The sequence below is a fragment of the Thamnophis sirtalis genome, unplaced genomic scaffold, assembly GCF_051295495.1.
Source record: "Thamnophis sirtalis isolate CommonGarterSnake01/CBP01778 unplaced genomic scaffold, rThaSir2_p1.2 scaffold_2, whole genome shotgun sequence".
Classification (NCBI taxonomy): domain Eukaryota; kingdom Metazoa; phylum Chordata; class Lepidosauria; order Squamata; family Natricidae; genus Thamnophis; species Thamnophis sirtalis.
Window position 1 is genome coordinate 86,112,993 of NW_028261382.1, and position 22,148 is coordinate 86,135,140.

Here is a 22,148-nt window from a genome sequence, read left to right on the forward strand (position 1 = left end):
TGGACTGTTTAAAAGATCACCTGTGTGCATAGATATAGGTTTATGTGTGCCCTTCTGACCTCTTATGATTCAGCATTCAGGGTGTGGAGCTGTGAATTGAAAATCCATATCCTGTTTGATTAGACAGATAATATTACGAACATTGGTCTTTCTCAGGTGTACAGTTCATATATGAAATACGTCACAAAGCAGCTTTTATGTTTGTTTCGCTTACTTAGTAATACTGTAATATAGTGAAACCGGTGTTTCAATTTGGAAAATCTACTGCAGTTAATGAAACAAACGTGTGTATGTATGTATGTATGTATGTGTGTATGTATGTATGTATGTGTGTGTATATATATATATATATATAATGTTTGTGTATATATATATATATATAATGTTTGTGTGTGTATGTATGTATGTATGTATATATATGTTTGTGTATATATATATATATATATATATATATATATATATATATATATATATATATATATATATATATATATATATATATATATATATATATATATATATATATATATATATATATATATATATATATATATATATATATATATATGTTTATATTTAAAGTCACAACCCCTGGTATGCCCAAATATGGGAGGAAGATCACACTTCCATTCTCTGTCCTTCGGCTCGTCACAAGAGACCATCTAGACAGAAACCCAATATTTTTTTTTACTGTTGCCTTTTTGTTACATTTGTAACAAAATATAACAAATATATATGTTTGTATATATATATATATATATATATATATATATATATATATATATATATATATGTATATGTATATGTATATGTATATGTATATGTATATGTATATGTATATGTATATGTATATGTATATGTATATGTATGTGTATGTGTATGTGTATGTGTATGTGTATGTGTATGTGTATGTGTATGTATATGTATATGTATATGTATATGCATATATATATATGCATATATATATGCATATATATATGCATATATATATATGCATATATATATATATATATATATATATATATATATAATATACATATATACATGTACATGTACATATATACATATATACATGTACATGTACATGTACATATATACATATATACATATATGTTATATTTATGCTGATAAATAAATAAAGGGAGACTAGTATAGATCTATTTCAAGCTATTTAGCTCTCATCAGCTAGCCATACCCAAGTTTGGCTAGCTGATGAGAGCTAAATAGCTTGAAATAGATCTATACTAGTCTCCCTTTATTTATTTATCAGCATAAATATAACAAATGTAACAAAAAAGGCAACAGTAAAAAATATTGGGTTTCTGTCTGGATGGTCTCTTGTGACGAGCCTAATGACAGAGAGTGGAAGTGTGACCTTCCTCCCATACTTGGGCATACCAGGGGTTGTGACTTTAAGTATATATACATATATACATATACATATACATATACATATACATATACATATACATATACATATACATATACATACATCATACATACATACATACATACATACATACATACATATATATATATAATGGCTAAGATGTTTGCCTAATATGCAATACAGCACAGGCTCGATTCCCAGTAAGGGTATGGCTAGCTGATGAGAGCTAAATAGCTTGAAATAGATTTATACTAGTCTCCCTTTATTTATTTATCAGCACAAATAAAACACACACACACACACACATATATGTTTTAAACCATTGTTTTAAAGGCTTTATTTAAAATAAATACAGTGATTAAGATTAAGGAAGCAGACACACTTTTTAAAGCCCTTTCCAAGTGCAATTATGATGTGAAATTGTTTCTCTCTTCTCTGAGGGGCCTTGGTGCTCTCTGAAGTTTGTTTTCTTGCAGACGTTTAATTATCCAACTAGGTAACAGCATCAGTGAGCTCTCATTTTAATCAAAAATCCAGCTGTGATTTGGCCTTGCAGGATACTTGATCTCAGTTACTGGATTGTCAGCAGAGGTGCCTCTGCAAAATTCAATCTGCAAGCCAAATTGTGGGCATTTCTTTATGTTCCTCACTGGTACAAAACATCCCGCATGTCTCTTAGCAGCCCAGTTCTAAGCAGGTTGCCCTCACTCTCTGACCCCCACCCCCCTCAATGTGGATTTAAAACCAAGCCTTGCCTTGTTTCTGACAAACGTTGATGGATTGGGCTCAGGTGCAGCATAAAGCTTAGCAGGGCGAGACCTAATCAGAGAAACATCAGAATGAAGCAAAACAGAATCCTCCGCTGTTTCCTGGCGGAAGACCTCCTGATCGAAAATCTTCCAAATGAATTGGTGGATATCTGGCTGCAGGCGGATCCAAAGGATCAAAACCATCAGCGATTCCCAAAGTTAGTTAGTTCATTCCTTCCTCCCCTTCTTCCTTGTTCAATTAGATAGATAGAAGTTTATTTATATGCCGCCCTTTTCCCTGGGGGGACTCAGGGCGGCCCACAATCCAAGGGGGAGGGGGAGACAAACTTTTTAACATATAAGACAATAGATAATTAAAAAACACAACATTCATACCATTCAGACGGGTTACAGTCTTAGCCCCAGGCCTGACGGGATAGCCAGATTCTGAGGGCTTTGCGGAAGGTCTGGAGGGTAGTGAGGGTACGAATCTCCACAGGGAGATCGTTCCATAGGGTCGGAGCTACCACCGAGAAGGCTCTCCTCCGTGTAGTTGCCAGTCGGCATTGACCGGCAGATGGAACTCAGAGGAGGCCTAATTGAAGAAGCTTCTTGGATGAAAGCCCTTTTGGGACAAACATGACTTGGATGACTGAAAATCGCCATAGACATTAGAGCAGGGGGTCTCCAACCGTGGCAACTTTAAGCCTGGAGGACTTCAACTCCCAGAATTCCCCACCCCCAGCTGGGGGTGGGGAATTCTGGGAGTTGAAGTCCTCTAGGCTTAAAGTTGCCAAGGTTGGAGACCCCTGCATTAGAGATTCCCTTTTCAACGCAATGCAGCGTAGCCCCGAAACTAAAACTCTCCTGCGGCTCATTAAAAGACGAGGTTTGGCCTCAGGAAATGGGAATCGCTTCGATGCAAACCCGCTTAAACCTCTTGCATGATCCCCATGCCACAGCCCCTTGCGTTATTTCATTTATCCTCTTTCCGAGTGGTGCCTTTGCCACCAAGCAGAGCACGGAGCGAGCCTCCCAGTTCCCAAATAAGCTCGGACTACGCTTCCCAGCATGCCAAGCGGCGCGCCTGCGCTTTTTTGCTCCTGTGGGCGTTACGAGCGGGGGAGGGAATGTTAGCAACAGAACCCAGATTGGAGGAAAAACGGCGGACTTAAAACCCGGGTTCGGTCCAGCTGTTCAGGAATGACACCTCCGTGGGTGCGTGACGAGGGCAGCAGGGGGCTCTGGGCAGAACCGTGGGAAGAGCAACGGGGCCGGGGAACGTGGGAACCTGTTGACACGTGTCTGCAGATGCGTGCACGGGGAGGAAGAGAGCCTGGGCAGTTGGCAGGTGCGGCGAAAAGATTTAGGGGCAAGAGTTAGTGAGTTGGGGGTTGTTGAGAGAGGGCAGAAAGAAAGCCCCTCTAGGACAGGAGGTCGTGGGAATGGTGTTTTTATTTGGGGGGGGGTGGACTCTGTCGTGATCAGATGGCTTTGTAGAAGGAACTATAAAAGGTGAGTCTTTTTCCAAAACATAATTGTGGGCCTAGAGAAGGAAGTGGGAGGGGGTTTGCAGGGAGGGTTCAAATCCCAGGTTGCCTTTTCTTCACCTGGAAAGCTGCTTCCACCAGTGACCAAGCTGGGCTACCAACATCCATTCATCCCTGGCACCTTTGCTTCCCCTCTTAATCCCTTCTGGCCTTTTGTTAGTATAGCAGCAAACAGCTGTTTGCCTCCAGGCTGTAAATTTAGATGCCTCACAACTCAAGGGACATCCTGGCCACCTGGACAGGTTCCCCAAGCCAGTTGTGGAGTTCCCTCTTAGGACCTTCCAACCAGAGCAATTGGAAGTGGCAGTGAATGTGGGCGTGGAAAGCTGCAGCTGCTCCATTTTTGCAAATCCCACCCCCCCACCCCCCCAAGAATCTTCAAATGAGATAATGCATTTCCAAATTAGAACTTGGGGTCCTGCCTCACCCAGACAGTCGTTGTTTCAAAGGTTCTTTTTTCTTCAAAAGACAAGTGGACTGTATTTTCCTTGATGAAGAAGAAGAGGAGGAGGAAGAAAACATTTCGCTTCTTACCCAAGAAGCTTCATCAGTTCTGGGAGATGGAAGGATAGGTTCTGATAGGATAATGGTGGGGATGGATGGAAGGATTGCATATCTTTGCAGTCATCTGGTCATTAACATGCTCTGAGAGCTGTTTGAGGCCACTGCCGGGGAGGGGGTGGGTGGGGTGGGTGGGGGTGTTCTCTGTGCCCTCCGGGCACCTGAATCAGGATGCAGTTGAGGTCGTGGTGTTTTTGTCCCTTTGTCCCGTACCACTATGAAAAGGGCATGAGAGGTTGGTGCAAACCCTTGTTGGAAGGAATATGGAATATTCCATAAAAATTGGAAAGAGATATGGAATGCATATGCAGTTTTATATAGCAGTAATTCTGGAATCATACCTTCCGTAATTATGGGGAAAAATGGATTGCTCAGTTGCAATTGAGGCAGGCAATTCTGTGTACCATGTAGCTGAATTTCTTATTCCTTTGCAGAAGGAAAAGCACCTTTGGGATTTGAGACATGATCGTGCTTTCCCTGGTGACTCTGATTTCATTGTTTCCATTAGGGGATGAAACAGTGCAGCACAAACAACTGCCAGCGTGAAACACAAACAATTACTTATCCAGTTTACAAAGCTGTGCATGTGAGTATACTGGTCACTAAGTTCTAACTGTCTTTCCTAATACAGTACTCCTGCTGGCTACGATCTTTGGGGGTGTAGCTGACTGCAGGTGGAGGACATAAGTTTAGGAAACATTATGGGGAAATGCTCCCCCCAACCAATGTTTGAGCAGACTTTACACTCTATTACGAGAATCAACTTGCATTCAAGTTTCTCAGAATTTAACCACAGTTCACAGACACGTATGCAGTCTTTTCTTAAATCCAAATATTATGCAAATGTGACCCAATTTCTCTTGCATGAATGACAGTAAGAAATAGAGTTGAGAAGTGTCCCATAATCTTATTTGACTCATATCAATCTCTAAAACACGGGGGGGGGGGGGAAACGGATTAGGAATCAGTTACCAAATCTGAAACTGACTCTTTTGTTCAATGTAACATTGTGGAAAGAAAGGAAATCAGCTTTTTTTTTGTCTGCGTGTTTCTTTAAAAGAGGAAACTGTTCCACTTCCTTTCTCCAGGGTACAGATATTAGCTGCTAGGGACTTGAGCCAAACAGCTCCTATTTCTTAACCCATATCTCCAGTTTTTAATCCTCCCTGACGGAAACATAATTTCATCAGGTTTATATTTTTGTTTATTATAAATGACCTTTTAATATGACAGTATGTATCTTTACCCATAGTTTGGGCTTCCCCATATACACCCCCCTGCTGAAATTTTGACGCTGCATGTTTGATTTCATGCCAGCTGAGGAATTCTGGGAGTTGAAGTCCACCCATCTTAAAATACCAAGGCTGAGAAACACTTGTTTAGTTTGGTGGGTGAAATCAGAAAATCGGGTTAATTGAGTAAACTGTAGTTAACCTTGTATTAAGCACACTGGGTGATTATAGTAACAAACAGGTTAATCTGAGGAACAGATTATGTGTTCTTTGTGACTTTTTAGTTCTTACTAAAAATGTGCATTGACAGAAAAAGTTGCGGTGTTACAAGGTCTGAAGCAGTGACACAAAATCACTTTGTGAGATATTGGCCTCGGAAAGGCCTTGCAGATAAGTTATGAAAAGGTTGCCCATGGGTTCTTCACATTTAGAAGATAAGGAGAGGCAGAGCCTGGGGATGTAATCAAGAGAGGAATCAGCCTGGAGTCCTTACATTCCTGCAAGCAATTTAAGTCCAATCCTTCTTGAATTCTGTTAACTCTATTAGCACCAATTTCATGCTGAATTTGGCTAGATTCTGGAATATAAGCATGAACAATAAATCAGCTTACTGGAATTTAATGTGTAGTCCTGATTCTTCGCGCCCGACAACTTCCTGCTTTGTGCCTTAGAATCCTCATCTCTCTCTGTTTCAGATTTCTGCATTGAAACAGAATGGACTGCTGCAGTCTCTATCAGCAACACCCAGTGATTTTAAGGAACCAGGTAAAGACCCAATTAATTTGGTTTAATTTATTCAGTTTAGGCACTGTCCAACTCCAAACTAATTCTGTATTATGTATAAATAAAAGCAAAACAAAGTGGAAAATTAATAACGGGTATAAAAAGAAAAGGAATAAAGAAGAAGAAGAAGAGATGGTGAGTTTTGCTAAGAATATCCGCATGACCAAACATATCCAACAAGAACCCCCAACTATCCTAATACAAGGCCCAGGTTAAAGAGCCAGATCTCAGTGGGAGACTATTGACATTCAGCTCCATGAATTTCAGGAGGAATTTTAGTTATTGCTCCTTGGATTCTGTTGCATTTTGGATGATGTGAAATACGGAAGAGCAGGGACTTGCAAAAGATTTCACTTTCAAAAGGACTCGTTCCATCCTTACCGGAAATAAGGTTGTGAATTCTGCATGTAAATCGTGCTTCAAACATCTTTTCAAGCTTGAAGCTGTTTTGTACTCTACTTCTAAAGGAACTGTGGCAGGATCATACGCCTTTGAAGTCCGTGAGATGACGGTATTAGATCTCCCAGAAATTTAAGTAGCTTCATCTGCTTCTCATTTATAACTGTGTCTAGGGGCAGATGTTCCTTTAAATTCTGCCTGAAAGTCAGTAACGGTTGAATTGCGATTGGCTGACAGGAAGAGTTATGGTTCTTATGGTGTTCTTAAAAATGACATTAATTATAAAGCGGTGGATTCTAACTGTTTAAGGCATACAAATCTGTATACTGTTAAAACTCTCATTGTCATGACCTTTAGCTAGGCAAAACGGCGCATCGTAGGGTCACAATCGTTGAACCAAAGTATCTCAAATGGGCTAAGTTGCAGAATGTGCCCTAAATCTGGGACCCATGACTCCTGAGGGAATGAAATTTGGGGAAAACCATGGCTGCTTCATTGCTACTGCTTGTTGTTATCGTCGACGTTCTCTGACAGTTTCCAAGCCACTCTTACAATCCCTCACTCCACCTGCCCAGCAGTAGCTATTTATCTTCCTGCAGGGAAAGTTTAGGGTTTTCATAGTTAGCATTATTTCTACCTGTCAGTTTCAGATGCTTTCTGTTTTAGAGTCCACCTCTACAGTTTCCCATTTGGAAGATTAAAATGGAGCTGCTGTATAGTGCCTGGATCTGAATTGAATCGAATACTTTATTTGGCCAATTTAATTAAACATACAAGGAACTTGTCTCTGGTACAAAAGCAGATTAATAATAACAACAACAATAATAATATTTCAGCCACATTACATGGGGTAACAGATATTAAGCAGCACTGAGCAAATTGAATGTTCAGCAGAGTGATGGCATGGGGGAGGGGGGAACTGCCTTTGTGTCTAATTGTTTTGGCATGCAAGGCCCTATATCGCCATCCCAAGGGGAGGAGTGGAAACAGTTTATCTATAGACCCCTCCAGGATGTGAGGCGTCTGTAGCAGAGGTGGGTTCCTACCAGTTCGCACCTATTCGGTAGAACCGGTTTGTCAAATCTACCGAACCGGTTAGAAGAGGTTCCACCAGTGGACCCGGAAAGCAGGCCACACCTACAGAAGAGGTTCCAAAATTTTTGAAACCCACCACTGGTCCTTGGATATGATTATTCTACACTATCATGCTCATATTTATAAAACTCAGTGCCTCTGTGAAAGGTAAGGATGACTACTGCGTTTGTGGTGCAATCAGAACATTGCGTGTGTTGAAGTTGTTTTAACGCAAACCAAAGATGCCTTTTAAAAAACAAGTTTACATCATATTCTTATGCAGGCCAGTGCTGTGTGTGAGGTAATTTAAGGTGGTTCTGACAAGTGTCGTCGGCATCTTCATATCCGGTCACATGGGTGACAAGCCACTCCCATCCGGTCACGTGGGCGGCAAGCCACTCCCACAAAGGAGGCCACACCCACAGAGTAGGTTTGAATAATTTTTGAAACCCACCACTGGTCTGTAGATATTTTCTCAGCCCTCCTTCTGACCCACACAACATACAGGTCTTCTATGGAAGACAGGCTGGATGAAGTTGTTCATTCTCCAACTTAACTTTCCATTGATGTCCATACCTGTCTGTTTGGTTGCTGTACCAAACCAGACAATTATAGAAGTACATGCATTCCTTTGTATAGTCACACCTCGACTATTTCTTTAAAAGAAATGGAATTATCTTTCATGCCTCTTAAATGAGCTTCTTTGGAAGAGATTCTGGAGCATGTGGTTCTAGGTTTAAGTTTAGGTTTCATTTTATTTATATGCCGCCCTATTCCCTGCAGGGACTCAGGGCGGCACACAAACCCAAGGAGGGGAAGGGAAAAACACAAAAACTACAAATACAAGGCATTTAAAAACAACCAACAGCCACACGAATCGAGAGGGGAAGGGAACTCATCAACCCCAGGTCTGCCGACACAGCCAGGTTTTAAAGGCTTTTCAGAAGGCCTGGAGAGAGGTGAGGGTCTGGAACTCTGCGGGGAGTTCGTTCCAAAGGGCCGGAGCTGCCACAGAGAAGGCCCTCCCCCGGGTAGTAGCCAGATGACATTGGCTGGTAGACGGAACCCGGAGGAGGCCTGCCCTGTGTGATCTAACGGGTCTTTGGGAGGTAATTGGCAGCAGGCGGTCTCTCAAGTTCTAGTCTGTCATCTTATTTTTTCCTTGCTACAGATATTTCGGAGGAGGTGTTACGAGCCCGTGAAGAATGGGACAACATAACAAGCATCCATCCAGGAGGTATGGAAAATTATCATTTTATTCCATATTGGGATATGCTCTGAGTTGAATTTTAATTGTGATACCCGCCATAATGCTACCATTATGGATGACCTCACATAATACAAAGCCTACCAGTTTGTCTTACAGACTTATTTTATTTTGATATTGCTCAGTCTGGAAAGGGGTGCAGGGTGGAGTAGAAAAAGGATCCTCAACAAGAAAACCATCCCTAAACAAGGCAATAAGCATAATAAGGATTTTTAAAAAATGTAAACAAAGTTATGTTTTAAAAATGATGGTATAAAAAGAACGTTTAGGTGTGTTTAGGTGTATAGAGACAATTAAGGTTTCCCACTCAACACTTTATGTGTGTTTTGAATTATGCAGGTAGTCCTCAACTTAGAAATCTTTTGTTTAGCCACCTTTCAAAATTACAGTGGCACTGAAAAAATTGACTTACGGCGGATCCTCACAACCATTGAAGCCTCCCTAGGGTCACGTGATCAAAATTTCAAGCATTTGGCAACAAGCATGAGTTTACAATGGTTGCAGCCTTATGGGGTCACACGATCCCCATTTGTGACCTTTCCTGCCAGCTTCTGACACGCCGTGTCAAAGGGCATTGCATGCCGGAAACCAGATTTGCTTAACGACCTTGTGATTCACTTAATAACTGCAGTGATTTGCTTAACAACCTTGGCAAAAAAAGGTCATAAAATTGGGCATCACTCACTGCTCAGCAGTGGAAATTCTTTTTTTTTTTAATTAAAAGTTTTAAAGAGTTTTACAATTATATACCTTCCCTCCCCCCCCCGAGCCCATAACCCCTCCCGCCTCTCCCACAACCTCCCAGAGCAAATACAGGGTATAAACATTTAGCAACCATATACTAAAATAAACTAACTAACTAAAGTATAAGCGAGCATTATCCCTCGCTTATACTTTAACTCCCCTTTTGTAAAGCTAACTTTAGGTAAATTGTGACATTCCTTGCTCGTTCATTCATAAGCTATCTGGAGTTTCTTAGTCCCATATTTATTTTGAATGTAATCAATCCATCTTCTCCATTCCAGCTTATATTTCTCATCTGAATGATCCTTGAGATACGCTGATATTTTAGCCATCAGCAGTGGAAATTCTGATCCCAATTGCGTTCATGAGCCAAGAATTACTTGTCTGTATCATGAACTCTTCCAATTTTGAGAGACCCTTTTGGAAAATTCAAATACTGTAGTTTTAACTTAGTGGCTAATCTTTTCTCCCATCAATACCTTAAGATGCTTTGTTCTTCTACTGGAAGGAACAGATCCTCTTCCTTTCTTTTTTTTTCTCTTTGCTTGCAGGCCTTGTGGAGAAACCTCTTGGCCCGATACCTTTGATCTCTTTCAATGAGGCACTGCAGTATTTCCAAACAGCAGACCTCTCTGACTGTAGGGTAGGTACGCACCATCTAGGATGGGTGTAGCAGTCCTCCTCCTTAAAATATTTTAGGGACCAAAGATGGTTCCTATGTGGTCCTCAGGGCAGCAGTGAATATGTTCATACGACTTGAAATAGTTTTGTAATGTGTGGATGGAGGTGTCTACCTCAGCCAGGACCAGTGGTGGGATTCAAATAATTTACCAACCAGTTCTCTGCCCTAATGTCCAGCTGGGCAGGCGGGGCTCGGTGGTCATGTGATCATGTGGGCATGGCCAAGCCAATGTCACTCAAGTCGATGGGCACTTCACCTTAGTTGTTACAATGGTAATAAGGGTTAACTGGAGAGGCAGTTTCTGTAAGCAGGGCAATAAAGATTAGGCTAGAAACAACACCAGAATGTTTCCTTCCTGCCTTCCTTAACAGCCCTGTAAAGTGGGAAAAAACAAAAGATTTCTTCCAACAACCGGTTCTCCGAACTGCTTAGAAAGTTACCAACCGGTTCTCCCGAATAGGTGTGAACCGGCTGAATCCCACCACTGGCCAGGACCCAAAGTGACATAGCCTGTAGAAGGAGCTGCAAGTGTGAGACTACTAGGCCAAAGCCACCCTGCTTAAAAGTGCCGAAGGCGTTTAAGCAGGGTGGAGAAAGCCAGGAAAAGTTCCCTCAGGGAAAGGACCCTTTAGGGGAACCAAAGGACAGAAGTTGGGCCTGAGAACATGGCAAGCCCCTCCCCAAGTCTCACCAACAAAGGAGTTGGCCTGCATGGGGAAACCCCTCCCCACCAATTCTGGGGGAGAAAGAGAGGTCTTGAAGCCTGCCCAGCCTTTGGGGTCGTTTTTGGATCCCAGATTTGGCACCACCTCCAGCTGGTGCCTGGGAGCCTAGTAGCGGGCGCTGGGTGTCAACGTGTGTGTGTGTGTGTGTAAGAGCCAAAATATATCTGTAAAAGTTTGCTATTATTTTAAATGCTCTGGGTCTCTGTGCATTTTAAAGAACCGCTTGTGCCTCAGTGTTCAGTTGATTTGGGATTGAATGCGGTCATTTTCCAGACCTGTGAGAATGTGAGGGAGTGACCCAGCGGTGGGTTTCAAAAATTGTTCAAACCTACTCTGTGGGTGTGGCCTCCTTTGTGGGAGTGGCTTGCTGCCCATGTGACCGGATGGGAGTCGCTTGCCGCCCATGTGACCGGATATGAAGATGCCGACGACACTTGTCAGAACCACCTTAAATTACCTCATACACAGCACTGGCATGCATAAGAATATGATGTAAACTTCTTTTTTAAAAGGCATCTTTGGTTTGCGTTAAAACAACTTCAACACACACAATGTTCTCATTGCACCACAAACGCAGTAGTCATCCTTACCTTTCACAGAGGCACTGAGTTTTATAAATATGAGCATGATAGTGTAGAATAATCATATCCAAGGACCAGTGGTGGGTTTCAAAAATTTTTGGAACCTCTTCTGTAGGTGTGGCCTGCTTTCCGGGTCCACTGGTGGAACCTCTTCTAACCGGTTCGGTAGATTTGACGAACCGGTTCTACCGAATAGGTGCGAACTGGTAGGAACCCACCTCTGGAGTGACCATAAGCTGAACCTGAGAGTGCATTTGTGCAACATAAGCCCCTTTCGGAGCCTGTCTATCTCTGATAATAACACCTCTCAAAAGAAGCCCTACTTGTTCAGGGACAATAGCAGTTCTTCTTTACGGTCTGTTCATTTATTAAACTTTATGCCGACCGTCTCCCTTACCAGAGTCTCTGCCACTTGAGAGGGATGCCGTGGGATTGCTGCTCTCCCTGCAGGAATAGGTTTCTCAGCACCTGCCTTTCTTCTAACTTTTCCTTCTTCCAGAAAAAGATTCGGCCAACCATCCAAAGAAGAGGCCTGTCTGCCATGGCCCATTTCCTTTTTGGGCCTCCTCGTCTTCATCAGCAGCTGCAGAGCGAGAGAGACTTGGCTCTGGCCATTGCCCAGTGTGAGTATTGCCTCTGAAAATGAATGCAAGCATCTCCCCAGCGGCTCTGCTTAATAATTAATAATTGATAATCAATAATCAATAATGAATAATTGATAATTGGTAATCGGTAATCAGTAATTAGTAATTAGTAATTAATAATTAGCCAGCAACAGTTTCACAGCAACTTCCTTACTGTCTCTAGTCGAGGAGTTTAAGTTCAGGGGCCACTAGGAAAGTTTGCCAAGGCCTTGCTGTCTGCTCTGGCTAATGCAATGGTAGGGCCCTTGGGACCCTTAAGTCTTCTCATCCCAATTTCTTTCACTTTTCAGCACAGGTAGTCCTTGACTTACAACCACAACTGAGCCCAAAATTTCTGTTGTTAAGTGCGACATTTGTTAAGTGAGTTTAGCCCGATTTTATGACTTTTCTTGCAACAGTTGTTAAGTGAATCACTAAAGTTGATAAATTAGTAACCCAGTTGTTAAAATGAATCGGGCTTCCTCATTGACTTGGCTTGCCAGCAGGTCGCAAAAGGGGATCACGTGACCTTTGAACCACTTGCCAAGCCTCTGAATTTTGATCACGTGATCATGGGGATGCTGCAAAGGTCATAACTCAAAAGCTACCTTTTTCAGTGCTGTTGTAGTTGTGAATGGTCACTGTTCTGACCCCCTCCTCCGTCCAGTAACGAATGCCGAGACAAGCTTAACTGGAATGTACTTTATTAGCAAGAAACCAAAACCTCGGTGGCTGAAAGTCAAGCATAACAAACAGATAAGGACCTTGGCAGAACTCACACAAGCCTTGGCAGCAATCCAGCCTGCCAAGCTAGTTACAAAAGTTCTCCAACTTTTAGTCAATGCGTTGACTTTTGCAAGAGGGGCGTATGCACAAGCAGTCTTTTTATAGTCTGGAGAGGAGCCTAATGACCACCAGCTGAGTGCAATTACCTCCTGTACTTGCACAACTGTTCTTGACGCCTATTAGCTCTTCTGTGCCGGGCATCCAGGAACAACTCACTACTGGCGTCCAGATCACTCTCCCTTATCTCCTCCCCACTGGTCCAAGGCTCAGGCGCCTCCTAGTGGCCAACCTGCCTCTCTGCGCTCTGCTCGGAATTGGAACCTTGTCCAGGGTCCTCCACATCCTCCATAGCCGACTCACAGGGCCCCTCGCTGTCGGAGTTTGGTGGCAGCTCCAACAATGCCTGCTGAGCCACAACAGGTCACTAAATTAAGTGTTGTAAGTTGAGGCCTTTATAGTATAGTTTTATGGATTTGATTCATTCCAGTCTCATTCTGGATTACTTTTAATGAAAAATAGGAGACATTTTTTAAATGAATAAAATTAATGGTTGCTTTGCCTTATTTCTGCACAGACCGAGAAAGTGGTATTGATCTAATTTTATTACAGTAAACTCAGCATGGCCTGCTTTAACTGTTGTCATAGAGTTTAGGCAGACTCTCTCTGGGATCTCTAAGATCTTTAAGCTGAGAGGCTGGATGCCTTATTTGGGCCTTAGGAAGCACAAAGTGAATGGAGCCAATATTGAATGGAGCTCAGGGTTGAATGGAGCTTGGTGCTCTCTTAGCTTGGTGGTTTTATTGCAGAGGTTTCTTTACCCACTAGGTAACGTCACCAGTGGTCTGAAGATGTTACCTAGTTCAGTAATGAAATGCTATAGGTGTCAGGCCTGCAGTTATATTCCTTTTAAGATCTTTGGCCTGCCACTCACTCACTCTCTCTTTCTTTACTATGCTGTTCATTAGTGGGGAATTGGGAGGGGGGAATAGTAAGGAGTAGAATGTGTTTGTTTTCAAAATAAAAAAATTCCTTTCTAAAAATCAAGGTCATTCTTTGTCTCTGCACCTCTGCATCTGATCGGAACTAGATGGGTAGAAATGCCAGCGTGGCAGAGGAAGATTGGACCATGTGATGGACTTGTGGGTGTGGGGACAAGATCATGAACATTCAACTGGGTGGAAACCTAGGAAGCTTTCAGATTTGGGTTTCCACAGATGTACCAACATGTCTGTCTTATTCAATTGGAACTTTGTTGAAAGTTATGTCTTGAACTCTGATTTAATTCTGGATGATATTTGGAACACTGACAATAGGACAGGACAGAATTCTTTATTGGCCAAATGTGATTGGACACACAAGGACTTTGTCTCTGGTGCATAAACTCTCAGTGTACATAGAAAGTGACTGTCTTGTTCTCACTTAATGGGCCTTTCCCTGTACAGGTGGCTTGGATAATAATGAGAAAGTGCACATGAGGATCTTGCAAAGTGTTTACAAGAAACTAACTGGCTCCCGGTTTGATTGTGCCCGTTATGGAGCCCACTGGGAAGATCTTGGATTTCAAGGTATGCCGAGTGTAGAACAAGAGTCTTCGCATGAGCACATATGTACAGGGGGAGCCTTGTTTCACTCGTTCATGGGCATTGGAGCAAAGAATGGCCCTGTTGGCCCTTTGAAGTGATCTGTGCTTTTTTCTTGTGCACCAACATCACAACATTGATTTCTTCCCCTTCAGCACGTAGATTTGAAGAAAGTCAGTGCAGTCAACAGAGCATTTGTAGGAGCGTGGGGGGGATGCAGATTTGCTCATTTCCTCTCTTACTCCCCCCCAAATGGCACTGTTTGAATTTCCCCGCTGGGGAGGTAGGCAGGTTTTGCAACTTCCTGAATTCCTACCTACCTACCTACCTGAACAAAACCCTGTAAGCTAAACACAACCCCCAAATCACCCCATACATACATGCAAGCTGTTTTTCTTATAGCACACTAACTCTTGATCTCTGATAGCTTTAGAACAGGGCTGTCAAACTCCCAGCCCATAGGCTGGATGTGTCAGGTGCTGGCCATACCCACACCCAGTTTAGCGAAGGGGGAAAAAGTCCCGATATGTCACATGACGTCGCCGTGACAACATGAGTTTGACACCCCTGCTTTAGAATAATTAATAGGCAATTTCTGCTGCTGGGTCTAGTTTTTGCAGCTGTATTTCATTACCAGGCTCATGAGGAAGAGCATGCAGTTTTCATCCTATGACTTTAATTCCAGCATTGCCTCAAGTGTCCGAGCAGTTTACTGTCCGGAAGTTTACTTAATATATGCAAGACCATTCCTTGGTGTGACAGCCTCTATGTATCTTCTCCCCTTAAGGAATGGATCCCGGCACAGATCTACGTGGAGCAGGGCTGCTGGGATTGATGCAAACCCTTTATTTTGTGATGGATTCCCGGATATTACCTGTAGCTCGAGAAATTTTTAAGCTGTCTCACCATGAGGTTCAGGTGTGTTTCCTCATTTTGCTCTGTGTTCAGATTTTCCTTTTAAAAAGAGGTGGTTCCGTACATATTGAAAACAAAACCTTTCAGGCTGATCGTTTAAAGCAATGTTTTTTTTTCAAACTTGGCAAGTTGAATCTGGATGGAATTCTGGGAGTTGAAATCCACCCAGCTTAAACTTGCCAAGTTTGATAAACACTGATTTGAAACATGCTCGCTGGTTTTTTTTTAATCTTTAGTAAAGCCAAAGGAATTGAGTTTTTGAGTCTGTTATAGGCAGGGCACTTTTAAAAATGTAGCTTTTGTTTCTTTTCCAGAATTTTCCTTTCTGTGTGATGTCTATCAATATTACCCGTATCGTCATTCAAGTTTTGAGGGAAGAACGCCTTTCCAGGTGAGCTCAGCCTGGGTCTTGGGTGTCTGCAGTGGAGTTGAAGGGACAAATTATATGTTGATGTCATCATGCCCATGCTGTGACTTGACATACCTGTGCCATGGTACATGTATGTAATCAGAGTTTTTAATAGAATGACATCAGACATTATATCAGCCTATCAGGCACTGTCATGGATCTTTTCGTGAGCTTTCAGTGCATGGGTCCATCCACTAAGTTGTTAAAATGCAGGTAGTCCTCAAATTATGACCACAAATGAACCCAAAATTTATGTTGCTAAATTAAACATTTGTTAAATGACTTTGCCCCAATTTTACAACCTTTCTTGCCACAGTTGTTAAGTGAATCATTGCATTTGTTAAGTTAGTGACATGGTTGTTAAGTGAAACTGGCTTCCCCGTTGATTTTGCTTGTCAGAAGGTCGCAAAAGGGGATCACAGTGATCCCTGGGACACTGCAGTGGTCATCAATAGGAACCGGTTGTCAAACATCTGAATTTTGATCATGTGAATATAGGGATGCTGCAACAGTCGTAAGTGTGAAAAACAGTCATAAGTCACTTTTTTCAGCACTGTTGCAACCTTAAACAGTCATTAAACAAACTGTTGTAAGTCAAGGAGTTACCGATATGCAGAATCTTCACTGGTGTAATTTCAAATTAGGAGCAGGCTATTTGTTTTGAAAGCTGTTTCCTTTTTCACATGTTGCTGTAAAGGTATAATGTTTAATGTGGATTTTTCCTTTGGCAATGGATTTGTTTTAAGTTTCCCTGTGCCATCTTCGAATGAGTCTCTTTGCTAAGAGGTGGAGATTTATTTGAACTTATTTAGTGTATTATCAGTAAGAAGAGTCTTAAACCAGCGCACAGGCCGAAGGAAAGCAGGATGATCTCTTATCATTTGTTTAAAGTACAAGTACATCCTTTAAATCTCCCTGCACTTAAAAATAAATATGTGCCTATGTGTTTTCCACTCACAATACTCTAAAACAGTGTTTTTCAACCACTGTGCCGCGGCACACTAGTGTGCCGTGACATAGTGTAAGGTGTGCCATGGGAAAAACACTTTATATATAGTCAATATAGGCACAGAGTTAAATTTTTTTAACATTTTCTAATGGTGGTGTGCCTCGTAATTTTTTTCATGAAAAAAGTGTGCCTTTGCACAAAAAGGTTGAAAAACACTGCTCTAAAAAACAGTGAAACAAATGTGAATGCTTACGTAGCCGAACAGCGCCATCTATGAGCAGTAGGCCTGAAGGGACGTTCTAAAGCAGTGATGGCTAACCTTTTTGGCGCTGAGTACCGAAAGTGCATGCGCACATACACACCCATAATGCAATGCGCCCTCCCACACATGCACCCCCACGCTGTGTGTGCGACTCCCCCCCTCGTGACCTTGTGTGCAACCCCTGTATGTGCCCACCCCCCACCTGCACTTCCCTCATGTGCCCCGCTCCCCACGCATGCGCGGCAAAGACCCCCCACCCCCCCAAAAAACCAGCTGGCTGGTGGGATGCGCGCGCATATGTGTGGCAGAACTGAGCTGGGCTGACGGCTCACCTGCTCACCAAGAGGGCTCTGCGTGCCACAGGTTTGCCATCACGATTCTAAAGGTTTATTATAGTATATTTCAGAAAAAGAGGGAAGAACCCAGACAGCTGAAGGAAGATTAAGCCTTTGGAGTGTGTCCTACTGATAGGGAGGCGGTGGTGGATGTAAATATTTTGTAATGTGTCTTTTCCAGAGAATGCAATCGAAGGCAGCAGGTCATTGCAGTGCTCAACGATTTGTACCTGGCTATATTTTTGCGGCTTTTCAACATCTGGAAAACACAGCAAAAGACCATTTCTGATTCTGGCTTTGTTCTCAAAGGTGGGTTGCTCTGGTTTTGTTCTGAACATCGACAGAATTAACATGGTGTGCTCCTTATATTAATCCCTTCCTCCATGGAAAGCTTCAGCAATAATGGTTTCCACTCCCAATGGGCACAGGCTTTTCTTGCAATAGGCAGACAATCATAGATATGAAAATGACCCTCAAAGAGTCCTAACACAAGGGATGCAGTAAACAGTAGGTTTCTTTGCTAACCGCAGCGTTTCACTTAACAGCCGCTTCAAAAAAATTGTTGGTCACATGAATGACCCACTTTAAGATTGTCATGACTTACGACCTCAATGGACAGGCTCCATTATGGTCGTAGCTTGAGAACTACCTATAACTACTTCCCATCAAGCAACTCCAGATTCCACATCTGGAGTTCATTAGGCAAATCAAGCCAATGTTTGAGCATTGGTCTCATTTGCATAACTTATGTTGGTTTATGGTTTGAATAGACACATATTAGGGCTGATACATGACTTAGGAATGCCTAGGTGGTTAATTAAGTAAGATGTAATTAATTTTCTAACCAGTCTGCCTGTATTTAGTGATTAAAAGGGTACACAGAGTTCATTTATTTATTTTCCCTTCTTTGGGACCGAAGATATAATTGTTGGGTTGATCGTTCCATAGTTTGCTGCTTTCTGTGACTGCTGAATGTTTCCCCAGCCACAGTTGCTTCTGATTGGAAAATTTGGGAAGGATAAAGGGAAGGAATTTTCATCTAATTCCTAGATTTCTACTCCAGACACTCCATTGGACAATACTGTCAAAACTAAGATTGACAGGAGGCACCACAGCACCTTCCAACCCAGAAATGGAAAACAAAAGACGTGCCTTATCTTATATACTTTTCTCCACTTTTTTTTTCTGAACTAAGCACAATTGTTGTAATTAAAACCCTTTCTCGGTTGTTATCATAGAATCATAGAGTCGAAGACTTCGTAAGTCTTCTACATAAACCCCCACACCTAGGATAGCAATCTTCAAACCATCCCAGACCAGTGGCTGTCCAACCTTTGCTTGAAAGCAATAATCCCAGACTCAGAAATTCATAGCGCTTGGCCTTGTGGCTAGGATTAATTGGACTGCAGTCTCATATATCAGAAGGATGCTAAATTGGAAAGACCCGTACAGCAGTAGCTTTTCTTGCAAACCAGAAGTCTGTACACATAGTCCTCGACTTAACAACCATTTGCTTAGTGACCGAAGTTACAACAGTGCTGAAAAAAGTGACTTATGACTGGTTTTCATACTTACGACTGTTGCAGCATTCTGGAGTTACGGGGTCACCATTTGTAACCTTCCCAGCTGGTGTCTGACAACAAACTCACCGGGGGGGGGGGAACTGTATGGTTCACTTAACAACTGCAATGATTTGCTTAACAGCTGGCAAAAAAATGGAGTGCAACTCTCTTAACAACTGGAATGGAAATTTGGGGGTCAATTGTGCTCATAAGTCAAGGACCACCTGTACTCATTCTATGCTGGATGTTGGCTCATATTGGATATAATTTTCCTGGTTTTTCTTCCCCCCCTCTGCTCTATCTAGAATTGGAAGCCTTTGCCAAAAGAAACCCAAAGCAGCTGCTAAGACACATGGAGACATTCATGAACGGAAGCTCTGCAGCAGGAGGGGATGATAGTTTTCAGGCTCCTGCTTTCAGCTTGGATCTTCTCAGTCCCAACTTCAGCTCTGGTACCGTTGACAGTGAGGAGTTGAATTTTGCTAGCATTGACGACCTGGCGGCCGAGAGAGCACAAGACAGCTGATCTGGATCCAAAACGGTGTGAGGATCCTTGTATGGGATCCGTCAGCAAAGGTGGTTGCTTTACAGCCTCTAGGAAGGCTCACGAGGAGGGTGGACGCTCTTGAAACGCTACTAAAGTAGAGATACAGGACTTCGGTTGTAGGGCAGAGCAGCTGTCACAAGGGACAATCAGAGCTCTTGGGGTGGAGCCTGGGAGAAAGCAGACAGCTTCATTCAAAAGTGAAGCCAGCCAACCAAGATCTGATTCTCCCAGTTAGTAGCATTAAAACTAATTTGTAGCGGGGAGTGTAAATCTGATATATGAAAGAGCATTACACTCCTCTCCACCCCACCATGTTCTTCCAGTGTTCCAGCTAAGAAATATTAATGCGTTACGGATTGTGAAATCTGAGCTCATGTCATTTTTTTAAAAAAAATTGAGTTGCAGTACCTCCAGGCTTAGATTTCCCCCCCCCCCACCCCTTCGGTTACCCTTTTACCTTGACATATAAGAACCGAGTCTTCTATCCTATCATCTGGGAAGTATTTATTTCCAGATGGCTTATTCCTGACACTTTATCCATCCACAGGGTGTGCGTTTTGCTTGAAACAAGATAAACAAACGCACACTACTAGGTGTACTGCAATGGAGACACCCTCATTGAAAGCTGTTGAAAATGATAAAGAGATCACCAGCCAGGACACCGTAGCTGTTTTCCTTTTATGAATGATTATCTAGCACTTTACATCAATGAGGCAAATCAGGTTTGTTTGTTTTTTAGCCTCTGGCTGCGTGATAAAACCAAGGTTATTTTATTCCCATTCTCCTCCTCCTCTGGGTTTTGGAGTGGCCTCTGGGTTTGATAATCGTCAAAAAGAATAGATTTGCTGCATGTGAAATTTTCAAACGTGTCTCGTAAAGCAGCAAAAGTTACTGCCCAATAAGCCTTTAAATACTCATTTCTCTGCTTCCCGGAGATTCATTTCAGCTATGCAGAATTCACACGGATGTCTTGTTCAGTGTAGCAACCGTGATGTGCAATTCAAGCCTTAGGGACAGTGTTTCCCCGCTTCCCCCCCATTAAACTTATTATTGTCTTCAATCCCAGGCTGCGTGTCTGTTCTGTTAATCTCAAATTAGCTGCAAAAATTAATACTTTTGAATTGAAGTACCTCCAGGCTACAGAAAAAAAATATCGAGACTCTGGAAACAGTGCAGAGAAGAGCAAAGACTATGATAAGAGTTCCTGGAGACTAAACTGTATGAGGAACAGTTAAAGGAACAAGGTATGTCTATCTTAACAGAGAGAAGGATTAAGGGTGACATGATAACTGTCTTCTGCTCCTCGAGGGGCTGTCACAGAGACGAGGGGGTTGATTTATTCTCCAAAGCACTGGAGGGCAGGACAAGAAGCAACTGGTAAGAACCTTGTTAAAGAGAGATCCTACTTGAAACAAAGGAGAAATTTCCTGACAGAACAATTGATCACTGGAACAGCTTGGAGTTGTGGGAGCTCCATTGCTGGAGGTTTTAAAGAAAAGATTGGACATTGAGCCGAGGTGGCGCAGTGGTTAAATGCAGCACTGCAGGCTACTTCAGCTGACTGCAGTTCTGCAGTTCGGCTGTTCAAATTTCACCGGCTCAGGGTTGACTCAGCCTTCCATACTTCCGAGGTGGGTAAAATGAGGACCCGGATTGTTGTTGGGGGGCAATATGCTGACTCTGTAAACCGCTTAGAGAGGGCTGGAAGCCCTATGAAGCGGTATATAAATCTAACTGCTATTGCTATTGCTATTCGTTTGTCTGGAACAGCAATAGCACTTAGACTTATATACCGCTTTACAGTGCTTTACAGCCCTCTCTAAGCGGTCGACCGAGTCAGCACGTTGACCCCAGCAACCTGGCTCCTCATTTTATGCACCTCGAAAGGATGGAAGGCTGAGTCAACCTTAGGGGATGATATAAGAACTCCTGCTTTGGGTAGAGTGTTGGGCTAGAAGACCTCCAAGGTACCTTCCTCTATGTCTCTCTGTCTAGCATCTTATTTATTTTACTATTATATTTGCCCCTAATCTGTAACACAAGGTGACTATGATTCTAATTTCTTTTTAACCTGAAGGTAAGGTGCATTAGACAGTAGGCAAACCACAATGCAAATATTACAGAATATGACTGAATTGTCACCCAACGCTTTGATTAAAGAACATGGAAGTTATAAGTAAAATATTAAGATTGAGCTGCTATCCCCAGTGGAGCCCCATTGAATTCAAGGGTGCCTCCTTTTGACCAATTATACTTATGAATGCAGGTAGTCCTCAACTTACAAACAGTTCACTTAGTGATTGGAGTTACAACAGCCCTGAAGAAAAGTGACTTAGGACCGTTTTTCACACTTATGACCATTGCAGCATCCCCATGCTCATGTGACTTTTATTCAGATGCTTGGCAACTGACTCACATTTATGACAGTTGAAGTGCCCCAGAG

General features: G+C 42.5%; 1 protein-coding gene across 4 annotated transcripts; it reads left to right on the forward strand.

The window, feature by feature from the left end:
* The first annotated feature begins 3,248 nt into the window (after positions 1-3,248).
* Positions 3,249-20,765, forward strand: ELMOD3 (ELMO domain containing 3). 4 transcript variants are annotated; one of them, XM_087706298.1, is made up of 11 exons: positions 3,249-3,357; positions 4,759-4,836; positions 6,178-6,247; positions 8,910-8,975; positions 10,301-10,392; positions 12,237-12,360; positions 14,589-14,711; positions 15,514-15,644; positions 15,956-16,032; positions 17,778-17,905; positions 19,464-20,765. In XM_087706298.1, the coding sequence occupies exons 1-11, from the start codon at positions 3,343-3,345 to the stop codon at positions 19,682-19,684; spliced, it is 1,125 nt and encodes a 374-aa protein (XP_087562424.1). In that variant the 5' UTR covers positions 3,249-3,342; the 3' UTR covers positions 19,685-20,765. The 4 variants fall into 4 exon arrangements, with proteins under 4 accessions (XP_087562424.1, XP_087562425.1, XP_087562426.1 ...); XM_087706299.1 differs by having other exon boundaries at positions 3,254-3,654; XM_087706300.1 differs by having other exon boundaries at positions 3,254-3,490.
* Positions 20,766-22,148: the final 1,383 nt, after the last annotated feature.